Source organism: Cajanus cajan, chromosome 2, assembly GCF_000230855.2.
Source record: "Cajanus cajan strain Asha chromosome 2, NIPB_CcT2T_4, whole genome shotgun sequence".
NCBI classification, from domain to species: domain Eukaryota; kingdom Viridiplantae; phylum Streptophyta; class Magnoliopsida; order Fabales; family Fabaceae; genus Cajanus; species Cajanus cajan.
The window spans coordinates 17,253,969-17,273,253 of record NC_138518.1 but is presented as its reverse complement, the minus strand read 5'-3'; the positions used below and the strand labels follow the sequence as shown (position 1 = coordinate 17,273,253).

At 30.5% G+C, this 19,285-nt stretch overlaps 1 protein-coding gene across 1 annotated transcript; it reads left to right on the top strand.

Moving 5' to 3' along the window:
• Positions 1-15,973: 15,973 nt before the first annotated feature.
• Positions 15,974-19,285, top strand: LOC145954784 (uncharacterized). The gene has a single exon (XM_083069471.1). The coding sequence runs from the start codon at positions 15,974-15,976 to the stop codon at positions 19,283-19,285; it is 3,312 nt and encodes a 1,103-aa protein (XP_082925597.1).

The following is a 19,285-nucleotide window of genomic DNA, read 5'->3' as shown; positions in this document are numbered from 1 at the left end:
ATTTCCTTGTGAATCTCCCATTTGAATTACTAAAACAATATATGTTAAAAAATAGTTATATAAATAATTACGGATAATAGACAAAATCAATAAAATTATATTATTATTTTTAGAAGCACACCATCATACAAGATCGAATATATTTTTGCTATCCAAATGGATCAAATACCTCAGTTATTATAAAAAAAATGTAAAAACGAAAATATAGAAACATAAGATAATTTTTTATATAAAAAAATTAGTATATTCGATACTGAAAAAATATTTAGATATATAATTTTTTTTATATAAACAGAAGTATTTAGATATAGAGAATATATATATATATATATATATATATATGATAATTTTTAACGATATTTATAAATATAAATTATTCTAACAAATATTTTAACAATATTTTTTTTTTTTTAAAATAAGTTAATGAAGGCATAAATCCTAAACCCTAAAAAATTAGATATTGTAATGTCTTATGTTAATTTTCTTTTTTTAAAATATAAAAAATCTTAATTTCATAATATAAAAATAAAAAAGAAAAATTCATAGTAAAAAAAATAAAATAATTGTTGAGTCATAAAAGGAGGAGGGATAAGAGTAACAAATTCAAGGGAAAGAGAGAATTCGCAATTTTTATGCTAAGAGGGTTCTTCCCCCTACTAAGATCCATTTTTATCTCATTCTACTCACAAAAACCCTAACAAATTCATCTTTTATATATATATATATATATATATATATATATATATATATATATATTGTTGAGATTATGATATCAATTTCATCTTTCACCTTTTTCTTTTCTTAACGTGTGTCATAAAAAAAATTACCACTTAAAAGTTAAAATTTCAAGTATTTTTTTGTGTTATATAAAGGAACAAATTCAACTACATAGAATAAAATAAAGTAAGTCAATTAAAGAGAACGAACAGAAAAATAAAACAAGTCAATGACACTATCATTTACATATTAGAGTTTCACAAAATAGGAGAATGGTATGAGAATAGTATTATATATGAGCAATGAACAATAGTGTAGTATTATTAGTAGAGAAAAAATGGAGAAGACAGGAGCATAGAAAAAAAGGATGAAAAACTTACTTGAAAATTCTTAAAACACTTGAAAAATCATTTCAAACAATCCTTCAAAATCCGATGGGTTTGAATGGGATTGTTTTATGAATCTGGTATTTATAGATAACACTAGAAAGTCTTTCAAAATCCCTCTCACACAACAATCCTTTAAAATCCTTAAATTTTTGAATACCAATGGATTGTTTTTAAGTTGTAAAAAATCTCAAATGAATACCAGTGGATTTTAATGGACTCTTTAAAAAATTCTAAAAATCCAGATTGAATACCACTGGATTGTTTTTAAGTAACATAAAATCCTGATTGAATACCAATGGACTTTTTTACTCAAAAAAAGTCTTTTAAAATCCTACGAAATCCTAAACCAATACACCCCCTAAGTCTCATTCAAATACTTTGTGTTGCAGATCTCGACAAATATATTTGCTAAATGCTTGAGAGCATGTATGTCTATAAGCATTTTGCTAAGTACACATCACACCCAAAACCAAACAAAGGTACAATGTTACAATAGGTATTTTTCAATGAATTTTTGCACAAATTAAGTAATAAATTATAATGAACAGTTTATTAAAATAAGTTTAAAACATCTTATGAACTACTTATAAGATATTAGTTTATCAAACTAAGTTCAAAACATCTTATAAACTACTTATAAGATATTTTATAAATATGTCCAAATACTTTAAAAAATTTATTGAATGAAATAAGTATAAATAAATTATTAAGAAATTCTTCCAAACAAAATCTTAGTTAAATTTTATCTTTTTTTCTTTTCCAACTTCAGATTTTTTTTAATTTGCCTATGAATATATATTCATGCCACATCACATATATATAATTAACATTTGAAAATAAAATCCTATAATTTTAAACCATTTTAAAAAATCAATAAACTCACATTAGCTTAATATTATTTGTATATTAATGTAAATAATATTTTTATTAATAAAAATTTAATTGAAGTTAACAATTATTCTATACCAATTAATTTTATTATAAGATTTAAAATCTACATATATCGGAAGCACAATCCCTAATTAACTATTAAAAGAGTTTTCATCTTGTTACTGTAACGCCTATTTTTATAGTTCTAAATTTAATAATAATAAAATAATATTTTTCTTATAACTTATTAATTTAGTGATAAAATTAATAATACTTATCATAAGAACAAAAGAAAATTTCATGAAATAATGTATATATAGTTAGATTTTATATATATCACATACTATTCTAAAATACTTACAATAATGTACTTATTTACAAATTATTTATTTTTACACTTCTACAATAATAATTATATGGGGTGGAAATAAAGTTGCTATAGGATTGTTATAATTGACAGGTGGTTGAAAGAAAGTCACTATAATTGATTCATAAATTATTGTAGGATTCTCTTGATTGGGGAAAATTATAAAGAAGGACATTCCTATCCCTTGAAAATTAAGTAATAGAATTTGAAACTGTATCCACCTTCCAACTCCTTATGGGAAAAATAATAGAAATAACAATTGTAAAGGGATTTGGAATTGTCGGTAGATCATCTATTTTGTAATTATTTTAATTTAAATTTTATAACAAAGAAAAATAAGTAGTTTATCCAATAAATACAAATAAATAAACAGAATGTACAAATTATTTATAACCAATATTAATTATATATTTTGGAATTTTCTTGTTGTAATGTAATTTGAATTATTTTTGTAGTGAATCGGGATAAATGAGCTTTATCATATAATTTTAAATAACAAAAGGATATTTCACTTTAAGTTCTTTGCTCATTTAAATTCCTAAGGTCAAACTTCCAACTACAAATTAATCAAATTTTCATTCGTATGGCCTTAGATTAACATTTAACTTTATATGGAATGATAATATAATTATAAGTTGAGCTTAGGAAAATTAACAAAATTATATTATAATTAGAAATAATAAAAATGCTTAAATTAAACGATTTAGAATATTTTTAATTATATGGGATTTAATACAACATAATTTTATAACAATAAGATGTGTTTAAAAATGTTAAAATAATTATAAGACAGTTATAAATATCATATAATAATAAAACAACATAAATTAGTAATTTTTTATTAACTATTTAGAGTCAAAAATATCATAGATTAATCAAGTAAATAAAGTTAAAAACACCTCACTAAATAAATATACATAAATATAACATAAAATAAATAAATATAATAATATAAAAAATTTAAAAGAAATAAAAATCTCTTCTCTTTTATCTTAATAAAAAAGTGTAATTACTTAGAGATAAACTATAACTGCGTAAAAAAAAAAAAAAAAAATTCACTTTCCTTCTTCTTGCTCTTTCTCTCTCTTGCTTCTCAATTTCTCTCCTCTCTTCTTACTCTCTCTCTCGTAAACTTTTTTTTGCTGAAGGTCTCCCCCCCTATCTTATTTATAGCCAATTTTTTTAATTAATCATTTAGTTAGAATCTAACCTTTTAAGTTCTTATCTCTTTGGTTAAAGATAAGATGAGATAAGTTTCTTACATGCAGCAAATTTTTATCTACCGCGGATCTTTTTTTTAAATATTTTTTTAAAAATTCATTTTCTTCTAACTATCTGAAACTTGAAATAAATTTATTATTTAAATTAAATATTTAAAATTTAACATAATTAAAATATTATTCTGAAAAATACTATAAATATTATTTTAAAAATTTTTATAATGTAATTACATATTATATATTTTTATTTTAGTTTACTAGAAATATTATAATAAAAGTTTTAGAGTTAAAAGTATTATATATAGATTAATCAAGTAAATCAGGTTAGAGACACCTCACTAAATAACTATATATAGATATAACATAAAATAAATAAATATAAAAATATAAAAATTTAAAAGAAATAAAGGTTTACACTCCCTTGTTTTAATAGAAAAGTGTAATTACTTAGAAATAATCTAAGATGACGTAAAAAAAATCATTTTCCTTTTACTTGCTCTTTCTTTCTCCTCCTTCTCAATTTCTCTCTTCTCTTCTTAGTGTCTCTTTGATAAACTTTTTCTCTTGAAGGTCAACCCTCACTTGTCCTATTTATGGCAATTTTTTTTAATTAACCATTTAGTTAGAATCTAACCTTCTAAGTTCTTATCTCTTTTGTTTAAGATAAGATGAGATAAGTTTTGTTCATGCAGCAAATAAAAATTTGTTGCAGATTTTTTTTAAAAATAATTTATTATTATTATTATTTTTTAAAATTTTTCTTCTTCTAATTATCTATATTATAAGAAATTTGAAATAAATTTATTATTTATATTAAATATATATTTAAAATTTAACATAATTAAAATATTATTCTGAAAATATTATATATAGGATTTTAAATTTTTTTATAATTAATTACATATTATATATTTTCATTTTAGTTTACTAGAAATATTGTAATAAAAAATTTGATATATTAAAATTATATAAAAATATTGTACTTAAATCTCTATTTATTTTTAAATATAACAACTAAAAATTTAGACTATTATTTTAAGAATAAGATAATAATAATAAAATTGAAAATATTATAATATTTATAACAATTATGGTTGTTAAAGGAAAAATATTATGGGGTATGGAGAGCTCTGCTAGGGTTTATATCCTAGAGGAAGAAAATTCGAGTCAATGCTGCACAAAAAAAGTAAAGATGAAATCTGCTGATGGAGAGGTCGGTGCTACCATGGTGGATCATTTAGATACTGATATAGGGCTTTATAGTACTAAACGTTCTTACGCCGAGAGTGTTCTTTCAATGAGAGGTGGATGAGTCTTTAATGATTATAATAGTCTCTTAAAAGAGATGGATGAGTTTCAGGAGATTATCAATGAGGACAATTAATGTTTCCTTGAATGATACGGATGCAGAGTTGGACCCGTGTCCTACATTCAATGTTATCCAGGAATAATTTGAAGAATGGTGCAATCCTTGGAAAAAGGCCTTAGTTATCAACGCACTAGGGAAAAAGGTTTCGTTCAAGGCCTTTGAAGCTAAGATTAATCATGAATGGGATAAGATTGGTTCTATTCGCATTATTGATATGCCAAATGAATATTTTCTGGTTCAATTCTCAGAAGAAAAAGATTATCGCCATGCTTTATATGATGATTGTTGACCATTACATTGTGGTGCAAGTGCAACGTTAGAGGCCCTTTTTTACAATTACGGCTTCTCAAGCTCGGAAGGTTGCTGGCTGGATTCGCATACCATGATTATCCATTGAGTTATATAATGACCGCTTCTTATGGCGGGTTGGGAGCAAGCTAGGCTCCATGCTTAAGATTGATTGTTTAACCTCGATACACTCTCAAGGAAAATTTGCTAGAATCCATGTTGAAGTTAATCTTGGACGGAAACTGGTCTTAATGATTAATGTTATGGGGCATGTCATTAAGTTGGAGTATGAAAGGCTTCATTCCATCTGTTTTAGATGTGGAAAATATGATCATTGTCAAGATGTTTGTGGTGATCCTTCAGTCCCCACTTCAAACGTTGTTACACCGACGGTAGGGCTTTCAAAAATCAACCCTAATCCAGATGGGCCCAAAACAATGGCTCCAGTTATAGCAACTTCTGCTCCAAAATTGGTGGAGTGTTATGGGCCATGGATGTTGGTGAAAAAAGTAAAGAAATCCAATTGTAATCCTATTCACCCTAATAAAACATATGGGTATAATTCTAATGATTCAATATCAAATATCATGATAACTACCCATTGGGTCACCAAGATTCTAACATTGGCTTCTTACCTCAGATAATGACGTTCCATGATACGGCCCACCTGCAACCCATGCATACTGTTCACAGCATGCAAGCTCCAAAGACCCAAAATAAAATTCATAATACCTTAATTAGGAGGGAAAAATCCTCAATTGACACATGGGAATTGGGAAGGATATGACATCTGGTCTTTCCTTGCCCGAGAAAAAAGGAGGTCAAAAAATAAGTTCATCAGAAGCCCAAAGTCAAAAGTTTGGCTCATCCAATGGCCCTGTCAAGACGGCTTCTTCTCTACCAAGGGAGGTTGTAATAGCAAACTCTCACGAGCAGGATGATGATGTTGATGATTATTATTATAATAAAAATAATAATTATTACTATTATAATAATAATAATAATTACTATTATTACTACTATTACTATTATTATTATTATTATTATTATTATTATTATTATTATTATTATTACTATTATTATTTAGAATAGTTAATCAACTCTCTTTATTGTTACAATTTAGAATTTAAGATTCAATCCAATTTTTCTCGTATTAATTTTATATCCTATTGCTCAAAATTGTTATTTTTTATTTATGCGATGCATCCTTATTCTTAAACTGTCCATTCTGGCACAACCCACAGTCCCACATCATAGATGTGTCACAACATCCTTAAAATGAGTACAAGTCATCTAGTGAACTGCAAACAAACTTGAGCATGAATATGTTCAATCTCCAACAGCAACACAAGTCTTATAGTATCTTTAATTTGGATATGAAATTTAAAAGGAGTAATTTATTTATTTAAAAAAATTTAAATTTTTTGAGATGTAATATTTTATTTGGATGAAAAATTTATAAATTTTTTTTTGAAATTTAAGTATTTGTAGAATTTCTTGAAATAGTAGAATTTCAAATTTTTCCAAAAAAGTAAGAGTTAGAAACTTTTCATTTTTTTTCTTATTTTACTTATATATTCTATCTTATCTCTTATCTTTTCATGTTTTTAATTATTGAATATTTAAAAATATTTTTAAAATTGTTGAATATCATCTAATATTAATTTTTAAAATTATTAAATATTTAAAAATTAGTTAATATTTATTTTTATAAAATTTAATTTAAAAATCTCACATATAAGTATATTTTTAAAATAAATTTTACCATGACAAAATCAAATTACTATATCCAACATAACAATTTAAAATTTAAGAAATTTGAATTAACTTATCTAAAAAAATATTTTAAGAACAATAGAAATTGAAATTAAAGTAATTTAAATACCAAGAATTAAAAATTCTTTAAATTTATAAAATTCCTCATTATTACACACCATTAAAATATGCTACAAAATAAATTTGTGAAACAAGTTGGAATAATTTTTTTTTTTATCTTTTCATGTATGAAATTTTGATATGATCATTTATATAAATTTTAACTTTATCTGATTAAAAACCCAAATATATATTGATAAAACTAGGTCAACTTAATTTGTTCACATATTATACAATCTTAATATTATATATAAAACTATAAAAATTTAAAATCACAATTAAAATTTATTTTAATATATTTTAAGATAAATAATAACAATATAAATATAATATTATGTCGCATAAAATATAATTCGCTAAATTAAAAAGCTTTGTTATTAATATATAAATATTTTAAAAAATAAAAAACAAGACTGAATCGAGTTGAGGTGATACAAAATATAAACCAATATCATTTTCAAAATGCAATATGATCTAAGGTTTATAATTTAAATCCGTTCATTACAACTGTTTTCAAAAATGAACAACTTTTTTTCCCTTTATTTTCTATTTGTTCCTTCTCATCTTCGCATTGCAAACGCATTACCATCATAAAAAAAAAAAAAAAAAAAAAAAAAAAAAAAAAAAAAAACTTCTGGCCTTGTATAGAAATTCTAAATAAAATGTTCGTAGAACCTATTAAAAAAGCAAAGACCAATCAATAATAAAACAACACATTGATTTAATGATTTGTAATTAAGCTCACAATAAAAAATGCTATGATGATTCGTTGTGGGTTTCGTTTACTTATGTCTACGCATTTTTTTATTGGGTTTCGTTTATTTATGTCAACACATTTTTTTTATTGTTCCTATCACTATGAGATGTTGAATTAATTACTAATTAATCTATTTTATGAATTAACATTAATTTAATTAAGAAGTATTTTTAATTTAATAATATATTAATTTTGGTGAATGATTATTTTAGTATCTTATTAATTGATAAATATTATATTAGACTTATACTATAAATGATATATGATGAGTTAAGCTATTTAAGTTCGTATTTTCATATTATAGTTAACTTAATCGTTATTTTATTAGACGATTAATATAAAATAATATATTAATTGTGATTGAGAGAAATTTTTGGAGTTGGATCCTCGATCTCCTGCAATCCTTTTTCTTTGGCCTTTTTCTAATAACAATAATAATAATTAAATATATCTAATAATCTTATAAAAATCATTTAAAATAAATGTTTAGATTAATACTTAGGCACGTTAAAATAAATAATCATTGAATATTTTTAATTTAATAATATATTAATTTTGGTGAATGATTATTTTAGTATCTTATTAATTGATAAATATTATATTAGACTTATACTATAAATGATATATGATGATTAAGCTATTTAGGTTCGTATTTTTATATTATAGTTAACTTAATAGAATAAAATAATAGATTAATTGTGATTGAGAGAAATTTTTGGAGTTGGATCCTTGATCTCCTGCAATTCTTTTTCTTTGGTCTCTCTTCAATAACAATAATTATTAAATATATTTAATGACTCAAATTCAATCTTATAAAAATTATTTAAAATAAATGTTAATTATTAGATTAATACTTAAGCACATTAAAATAAATAATCATTGAATATTTTTGCACATTAAAATATAAAAGGTTACGTGGTTTAGATTGTTTGTCAATGTAATCTTTATTGAGTGGTTTAGGAATTTACTTTCGATAAGGCGAAATTTGAGATGAAGCTGGTAATAGTATTAATCTAATCTAATAATTAACATTTATTTTAAATGATTTTTATAAGATTGAATTTAAACCATTAGATATATCTGATAGTTATTATAGTTACTGGATAGAGAGGATTGCAGGAGAGGATTCAAATCTAAAAAAATTTCTCATTCTAATTTTCTTCATTTTTTATTAAAAAAACTTATATAAAGTGGACAATTTTTTATTTCTTCCTCTTATACTCATATACAATATATTGTGATTTCTGTCTATTTAATGCAAAAGGTTAACAAATTTTATCATGAGAGACATGTGACAAAATTTCCTTTTAAAAATTACATCGACAAATTAAAAATATTGTTAGGGAAGACAACAGTGATCTAGAATAAGAATAAAATCATACATAGATCCAAGTTGCATATATATGATAAGGAAACATGCCACTTGCTCATTTGACAGGTAGAAATAAACGATAAGAAGCAAAATAATTGTTATATGGAAGAAGCAATCAGATAGGTGAGCATAAAATCCATGTAGGCATCTTTTGAGGGGCATATAACAGTTAGAAGCATATCTCATGCCATGACCTTATTTCTTAAAGTAGATTTTAACCCTGATCTGCGTCTGTAAAAATGTATTATTTAAAAAAATAATAATCTCTTAAATAAATTTAAATATTTGAATTTTAGTTTACATGTATAAAAAACATTGAGTAATCATAACAATATTCTTTTAAATATTTATTTACTCATACTCTCTTTATTATTAATAGAAATGTATTGGAAATTACAGATTTTATGGATCTCATATCTCATTAATGAGTTTCTTTGTGATTTAGTAATAAAATTGATCAAAATTTGTGATTTTTAACTAATAATAAGTCTATATTTAGTGGAAGTGATTTAATAGGGAGAGTGATGACTTAGAATGAGGTGATTATTTTCTCACCTATTATTTTCTCTCTCCCAAACAAGGTCAAGAGAATACTAAAAGAAATATGTCAGAACGAGTGTTGTTAACAATTTTTAAAAAATATTTATTAAAAATGATAAACTTCTTACATAAATCTTGGTATATCATGATATTTGTTTTTAACTCGATGTTTGAGATATCTTAATTAAAAAAAAATCGTAGCATCTTGTAGGGTCATAAAAAAACAAGAAGGAAATCTTGTGGGATGCGTGAGAATGTGAAACAAGGGTTGCATCTATCTTTGTAAATTGCATCTGACTAAAGGGTTGAAAAGAGAGATTGCATGGGCAAATGGGATGCATGGCTTCATAGCTCCTAGGTGGCTAGGTTTCATGTCTTCTCAATTTCCTACCATGTGTGTTGGAAGTGAAACCTCCTCTTTTCTTGTTCTTGATCAATAGTAACATCATTGTACTCAGAAATGGAGAAAGAAAATTAAGCTACTACACGATATCAATTAAATTTATGATTAGTTTTTTTAAGTGTTGTTCTTTGATAAATTATAGTATATGTTGCAAATTAAGGGTTATGACACAGTCATCAAAAAACTGAAACCAGATATATTCCCTATTCCCAAAAGATTGACATCGTAACTCAATGTTATCCATTGCAATTTTTAGTGTTAAAATTTATTCCTTAACATAGTGATCACCTTTTTGTTTTTTAATATATAAACTTGTAAAATATTTATTCACCAAAAAAAACTGATTAAAATATTTAACATCATTGAACTCAAAGTGCCTGGCCTATACTAATCGAGTTCAAGTTTATCTGTATTTATTTTATTTTATATTTTAGTCATTTATTTTTTAAATTAGCATAAAAATACAACATTTTTTTTTATAAAATTAGGGCTTAAACATTGTTTTTGTTGTAAAATGCTTTTTTCTTTTAAAATAAGTAAATTTTAATTTTTATTCTTGTAAAATATATTTCTTTAATTTTCATCTTTCTAAAATGTAAAATTATTATTTTCATCCTTAACAAAAAGTTTAATGTAAATAAATTGCATTATTTTAAGAATTTATAAAAATTTAAAAATCTCCCCATTAACACAATATTACTATAGTTGTAGGTAATTTGACTTTTAAACTAAAATCAGTAATTTTAAATGTTAGAGAGATAAAATATAAAAATATTTTTTTTATAAAAATAAAAATTAAAACTTATATCACAAGATTTAAACACATGTTTAAATTTAAAATTAATATTTTTTTTTATAAAAATGTCCACATATCACAATTAAGTCAATACAGTAATAACATATATTTAATTTAAGGCATTATAGTTGAAGTATTTTTTTTTTTTTTAAAAAATCAGATACTCCATTTGAACTTTGATATAAGTGAATAATATTTTGATCTTTTTAATTAAAATATAAATAAATTTTAATCAAATTAATTTCATTTAAATTTTTAATCTTAAAATTCCTATAAAATAATAAATAAAATACTATCTACAATAAATATGGTTAAAGACATTTTAAGAAATATTATATATATTTCATATAAAATCATGAAAATTAAATATATTTGATAATCTTTTTATAGACTAAATGCCTAATTTGATCTCTTATAATATTTAAAAGTTTCAATTTGATCTCATTTTAATTTTTTGTTTCAATTTAGTCCCAAATTATTTAAAATTACTGCAATGTGGGACTTCTGTTTAAATTTTACAAATGACATTTACTAGTGTCCAACATGAAAATTCTTACGTGGCTTCCTTTCTAGCCTGAGAGAAGAATCGGTCCATTATTCATTGCAATTCCAATGTGGCTTCCTTTCCCGCGTGAGAGAAGAATCGCGACTCATAAGGGGCATTCCTAAAGAAGAGGAATCGATTGTGAGTCACTCATAAAGGGCATTCATGAAGAAGACGAGCTCGCGTCTGGATCCTATATATTGACATCGGGTAAGTGTTATTTTTAGGGGTTTTTGATTTAGGGTTCGACTAAGGGTATTATTGGGCTATTGTTCGTATATGGGTTTCGGTTTAGGGTTTGAATTTGTGTGGGACTGAAATTTGGGTTTTTAATAAAGGGTTTTTGTTGTAGGGTTTGATTTTGCTTTTCGTGTGGTCTTAAACAATGGGTTCCTGACATGTTGTACTGTGTTTTGCATATGTTGGCTTGTATAGATGCATATGTTGGCCCACTGATACAGTCATAGACTGATCCTAATTTATTTGCATATGTTGGCCCACTAATGTTCAATTTTTTACTATGTTGGCCCACTGGTTGAGTTCAAAGTGAGACAATGTGACTTTGTTGAGTTCAAAGTGGTTAAGTGGAAAACTAAAAACTTCAATTAGGGAGAATCCAAAACTGAATATGAATGATATTAGAGAAAGAGTGCAGAGGAAATGGAATGCTAGCATCTCTAATTATAAGGCCATGGCATTTAGGGCTAGGAAATATGAAAAAAGTTATGTTGAAGGGTCTTTTATAGAACAATTCAAGAGGATTTATGACTACAGTCATGAGCTAATAAGATCTTATCCAGGTTCTACAGTGAAGGTGAAGGTTGAGGGCAATGGAGAACATGAGAATAATACTGCCAATAATGTTGAAGGTCCTAGTAGAGAACTGTCAACCTTTCAAAGAATTTATATGTGTTTTAAAGGTTGCAAAGAAATTTTTTTGAAGTGTAGACCCGTAATAGGGTTAGATGGATGTTTTCTTAAGGGTTATTTTGGTGGTCAAATATTGGCTACAGTTGGAAAAGATCCAAATGAGCTAATGTTGCCGATATGTTTTGCAGTCTTTGAAGGTGAGACTAGAGACTCATGGGAATGGTTTTTACAGCTTCTAATTGCTGATCTTGGAGGATTTTCATCTTGTGTCAGTTACACATTTATTTTTGAACAGTAAAAGGTATATTTTTTTAATAACTATTTAAGTTGACAATTAGTATATTTATTCATTCAGTGTGACCTGGAATCATGCCCGTGATTCTCACGACCAAGGAACCACAAAAAGACACCAGAGACAAGGCTGCAAGAATCATGCCCGTGATTCTCTCGGCTGATATGAAAGCCATTGTATCTTCTGATTTGAGACCATATGTATTTAACTTTTTTAACTTCTAAGACCATATGTACTCAAGTCTTTGAACATTTAGTGTTTAATATATTTATTATGATTATTGGTTTGGTTCCATGTTGTTGCACATATAGTTTTACTCTTGTACTGGTTTTATTGTTGAAATGTAACACTTTAATTTAAACATCAGCCAATGATTCAATACTATCATTAGTAATTGTTCATAATTCCATTACAATTAAAGAAACATTACATAAATATCCAACCATACCATCCCCAAACTTGTCATTACATAAAGAACACCATATTTGCCTACTTCAAATAAAACATCCTTCCAAATTGAACCAAGTTGTTATAAATTATATACATTAAGACCAAATTCAACAACAATAGAAAACCAACAACAATTATCAACAACTTCATCCACCATCTTATTGACTTCAGAGAACTTTGGAGATTGTTCATCTTTCTCCTTTGTCTAGATATCAACAAATCCCTTTCATTCACATATTCCTCTAAAGACCACTTGAAAAAGTTGCATCCTTATTGTTTAACATCACCAAACTACAAAATTTTTAACCAAAGTCACAAAACCCAAATAAGAAACTAGGGCAAAATAAAATTAATTAACTTACATAACATACCTTGTAATTTGGACAGCCCCAAAATCTTTTACCGGCATTTGTAGATGTCATTGTTGTTCGCAACACAACAACCTCCCTGCAATAGCAACAAGGAACAAAAGGCCAACTACCTTCAGATGCACTTGAATTCGTTGAGTTCATTGGGTGTGAGTTGGATGACATTCACGATATTTTCATTGTAACACACAAAACCCTAAGTTCAAATCCCACAAATTGCAAGTGGGGAGAAGAAAAACTAAATAGAAGAGGAAGAAGAAGAAGAAGAAGAAGAAGAAGAAGAAGAAGAAGAAGAAGAAGAAGAAGAAGAAGAAGAAGAAGAAGAAGAAGAAGAAGAAGAAGAAGAAGAAGAAGAAGAAGGAGGAGGGGGAGGAGGAGGAGGAGGAGGACAAAAACATAGGTATTGGAGCATTAAAGAAAAAGAAGAAAACCTAGCCGCGTATGCATCTACTTGGCATCCACGTCGTCAACATTTAACACCGTTTGTGAAATTTGGACAGAAGTCCCACATTAATTTATTCTTAAATAATTTGGGACTAAATTGAAACAAAAAATTAAAGTGAGACCAAATTAAAACTTTTAATTATTATAGGGGAATAAATCACTACAACAAAATTCATTTTTACCGACAATTATTTACCAGCAATAAATTAATTGCCTTTGTTTTATTATTTAATAAAATTATTAGTGACTAATATATAATGGTCGCTAAAAATATATTTATATCACACCAAAATTTACTATTAGCAACAATTATTTATTAAGAAAAACTTTAGTCACACATCAACTAGAAATAAGATAATTAAAGAGTATATAAATGAATAATAACTCTCACCTTACAAGTTTGTTATGTAGGATTGAGTTAGACCTATAACTTATTATTCTAAATTAGTATGAGATTACTCACTATTATCAAACTCAATAATCCTTAAACTTAAGAGGGTCGACTATTGATAAGAAAATAATATATTTATATATATATATATATATATATATATATATATATATATATATAATTAGAAGACAATACCTTCATCTTAAAGTCCTACATCAACTAGAAATAAGGTAATTAAAAAGAATATATAAGTAGAAAGATAACTCTCATCTTACAAGTCTCACATCAACTAGAGATAAAAGTCTCACATCGACTAGAAAGTAAAAAATGTCACAAAAAGATATACACTTTAATTTTTTGACCATTATAAGGGTTTTTACCAGCATTTTGAATAATTGCCGCTAAATGTTTTAGCGACACTGTATACAATGACTAATGTGAAAATGTCGATAAAAAATTTTGTAACAATTTTAATTATCACTAAAAATCATATTAAATACCACTAAAAATCTATTTTGTTATAGTGAATTAAGCATTTAGCCTTTTATATATATATACACATGAGAGTACATTGCATTTACCCAATGTCTATGACTTACCACCGCTAATTTTAGTAAATTATATATAGTTTTAGTTTTTGCACACAATGTAAGTAATTAAGAATTACAAAACGAGCGTGCAATTATGATTATGGATATTCATTTGTCTAACTGAATGTATGCTCTCAGTGTTATTTATATTAAAAAAAGGAAAAATATCTATGGACACAACTATTATGTGATTCGTGCACATTCTCATACGAGAACCCAGGACATAAATACAACCCTCCGCCTAGATTCATTTAAAAGAGAATAATCATTTTATGCTAAGGTTTTTTTCCCATTAATATTATAGTCGTTGAATCGAAATTCTTAATTATAGAATGTCGGTATGTAGCTTTGTCATAATTCCACAAAATGTTCATTGTACCGGAGAGACCGTATTGGTCACGTGGGCCAACACGTGCCATTTCGTCAGGCACTCATGCATAGTAAGCCACGTACAAGCATTACCATCAACGTCGGCTCGGCATGAGGCCGAGAACCGACATCAGTCTGGTTAATGCCAATATGGACCATCACTCATCGAGTCGGCTCGGTCAAGTACCGTTCCGACATAGATCAAACCGGAAGTATACAAGCTGCCGTATACGGACTAGACGGCTCGGTCATTTGCCGTTCCGACTAGTATTGAATAGTCGGCTCGGCCTCTTGCCGAAGGGTTAAACAAGTTATAACGGTAATCACAATTAAGAAAGGTAAGTACATGATTAAAGCCTAACAACCAATTAGTACCGTATTACCTAATTTGGTAAATATCTGAGAGGGCCCATCACGCTCAGGCCCATGTCAGGTGCTATAAATAGGTCACACATAACAAGGTATGACACTGTTCATTAACTATCCTAGAATATCGTGCTTATCCTGACTTGAGCGTTGGAGTGCCTTTTGCAGGTACCTCCCCCCTCTGAAGAATCCGTTTGAAGTATCCGTTCGGCCCTTCTTACCAAGAAGACTACGAGTGTATCCTTAAGCAGGTACATTTTGGCGCCCACCATGGGGCCGAACCGATAGCATTGCAGAAGCACTGAAAGTTTACGAGTAAAAGAATCATGGTAAAGACAAGGAATACTAATTTTGAAGGGCAACAGTCTGAAGACGAGCATCAGTCCGGGGCCGAGACGGTTGAGGAGACAAACTTGACCGATATGGTGCGCCAGATGAAGGAAGAAATGATCGCCATGAAACAACAGCGAGAGAGAGATGCTGCCGAAATGGCTGCATTGAGAGAAGAGAATGCTGCGCTGAAAAATCAATACCGGGATCCCACATGGAAACCATCTGAGACAACTCACACACAGGGGTCGTTCCACTCACAGGGCCCTCACACTTCTCTTCCCCACACCTCTGTCGCTGCTCCAGCTGCGCATGCTTCGGTCGGCCGACCGGTCCAGCCTTTGCCGGCCGGAGCACATCGGCATCCTTTTACCCCGAACATCATGCAGATGGCACTCCTTGACCATTGGAAGTCTTTGCCCTTAGACAAGTATGATGGCACTACCGATCCAGACGAACACGTGGATGTGTTCTTGACTCAAGTTACTCTAAGCACAAACGATGATGCTGCTCTATGCCGAATCTTCCCAACATCCTTAAAGGGACGAGCACTGAGTTGGTTTACTCGGCTTCCGGCCAACTCGATTGATTCGTTCAGTACGTTGGCTTCCCAGTTCACAATTCAATTTGCTACTAGTCGGCCTCACCAATTGACCTCGTTGGCACTAATCAGCATTCGTCAGGAGAAGAAGGAATCTCTTCGGACATTCATGAGCCGATTCAACAAAGCGGCGCTCGAAATTCGAGACTTAAACCCTGCTGTAGCTCTACACGACCTTACCACTGCCTTGAAGCCAGGGCCTTTTGCCAACAGCATTTGTAAGAAACCCCCTACAGACATGGATGATTTGCGTCGGCGAGCCGACAAGTACATGCAGATGGAGGAATTGGCCGAGTTCCGGAACCAAGCCCGAGTAGAAGTGTCAACAAAACCTGACAAGCTGGCCGAGCCGAGTTTTCGGAGTCGACCGAAAGAGTTGGTTCCCCCCGAGAAGCCTCCTCGGGGACCAAGGTACTCACAATACACGCCCCTCAATACTAGCCGGTCAGCAGTATTAGAACAAGCACTGGCCTCGGATATACTGGTCATCCCAAAACGAGCATCAACCCCTCCCCAGGCCGATACGACCAAGTCATGCAGATATCATCGCAACCGTGGGCATTCAACTGACGATTGTTTGGCTCTGAAGGATAAGATTGAAGATTTAGTCAAGCAGGGACAGCTGCAAGGTTTCGTTGAGCGTCCAAACCGATCGAGATACGAAGACCGGTCACGGAGACGCGACCAACTCGAACAAAGGACAGAAACACGTTCTCGCAGAGAACGTAGTCGGTCTAGAGATAGAAGAGAGGATGAGCCTTCGGCACAGCCTCGGCGAGTCATCAATACCATTGCCGGGGGATTCGCTGGAGGTGGCTCGTCTTCATCTGCACAAAAAAGACACCTGCGAGCTGTCCGGCATGTTCATGCCATCGAATCCGCTCGTCGCCGCCTTCCCACTATAACTTTCACAGAAGCTGATTTTAAAGGCATCGATCCGGACCAGGATGATCCAATGGTAATTAGCGTCGAAATTCACAATTGTATTGTATGCAAGACGCTGGTCGACCAAGGAAGTTCGGCCGACATCCTCTACTGGAATACGTTCAAGCAGTTGGGCATCCCGGAGTCCGAGCTAGTTCCGTATGATGAACCCTTGGTCGGGTTCTCCGGCGAACGGGTCAAGACCAAGGGATACATCAAGTTGTCGACTCGGTTCGGATTTGAAGGCGCCGAATACCAAGATGTTTCAGTTAAATATGTGGTGGTACACGCCAGCACATCTTACAACATTCTCCTTGGACGACCATCCCTGAATCGGCTCGGAGCAGTTGTATCTACCCCTCATTTGGCCATGAAATTTCCGGCCGAGTCAGGACGAGTCGTCACGGTTCATGCCGACCAAAAGACGGCGCGGGAGTGTTACTTCGCTAGTTTGCGACTGCCAAGAATAAAAGACGAGGTACCTAGGAGGCCGAGTGGGGTTCACTCGGTGTCCCATCATTCGACTGTGGACCTTGATCCCCGGATCGATCAGGATGAAAGAGTCGAGCCTGTTGATGACAAGCAACCGATTCAAGTAGGGGTGTTGGAGTCACAAGTCACTTATATAGGAGCCAACCTGTCCGAGCGGGAACAATTGGCTGTCAGCCAAGTGATCCTCAAAAATAGTGACCTATTTGCTTGGCATCCCTCTGACATGCCCGACATTGATCCTAGTTTTCTCTGTCACAAGTTGTCCATAAGCAAAGAAGCAAGACCGATCGCTCAACGGCGTCGAAAGGCTGGGGAGGACAGGAAGGCGGCAATAGAGGCAGAGGTGAGTAAGTTGCTAGAAGCCAAGTTCATCCGGGAGGTACACTGCACAACGTGGCTAGCTAATGTAGTAATGGTCAAAAAACCGAATGGGAAATGGCGCATGTGTACTGACTACACTAATTTGAACAAAGCCTGTCCGAAGGATGCCTATCCGCTACCAAACATTGATCGGCTCGTCGATGGGGCCTCTGGCCACAAATTCCTGTCATTCCTTGACGCATATTCCGGATATAACCAAATCCAAATGCACCCTCAAGATGAAGAGAAAACGACGTTCATCACCGAAACAACCAACTACTGTTACCGAGTTATGCCCTTCGGCCTGAAAAATGCCGGAGCCACTTACCAACGGTTGATGAACAAAATTTTCAGCGACCACATTGGCCGATGTATGGAGGTGTACGTTGATGACATGGTAGTAAAGTCAAGTAGCGTATCTGAACACGCACAGGACTTGACCGATGTGTTTCACGCGCTTCGGCACCACCAAATGAGACTCAACCCCGACAAGTGCGTATTCGGGGTCTCAGGCGGCAAGTTTTTAGGGTTTATGCTGTCTAGTCGTGGCATTGAAGCAAATCCTGACAAGTGCCAAGCCATTTTAAGCATGAAAAGCCCAAGTACCCTGAAAGAAGTTCAGAAGTTGGCAGGCCGGCTCACTTCGCTCTCCCGCTTTCTTCCTTGCCTAGCTGAGATAGCTAGACCCATCCTCCTTTTGCTCAAGAAGACCGAGCGGTTCCAATGGACCCAGGAGTGTGAAACATCATTCCAACATTTCAAGGAGCGTCTTAGTACACCCCCAGTCCTTTCCAAACCAGTTGCCAACCTTGACATGATCATATACTTAGCGGTCTCCGACAGCTCAATTAGCGCTGCGCTAATACAAGAAAACCGAGAAGGGCAACAACTAGTGTATTTCATTAGTCGGACTTTGCAGGAGGCCGAATGA

Coding starts and splice junctions, on each gene's coding strand:
- LOC145954784 (XM_083069471.1), top strand. CDS start 15,974: ATGGTAAAGACAAGGAATACTAATTTTGAAGGGCAACAGTCTGAAGAC.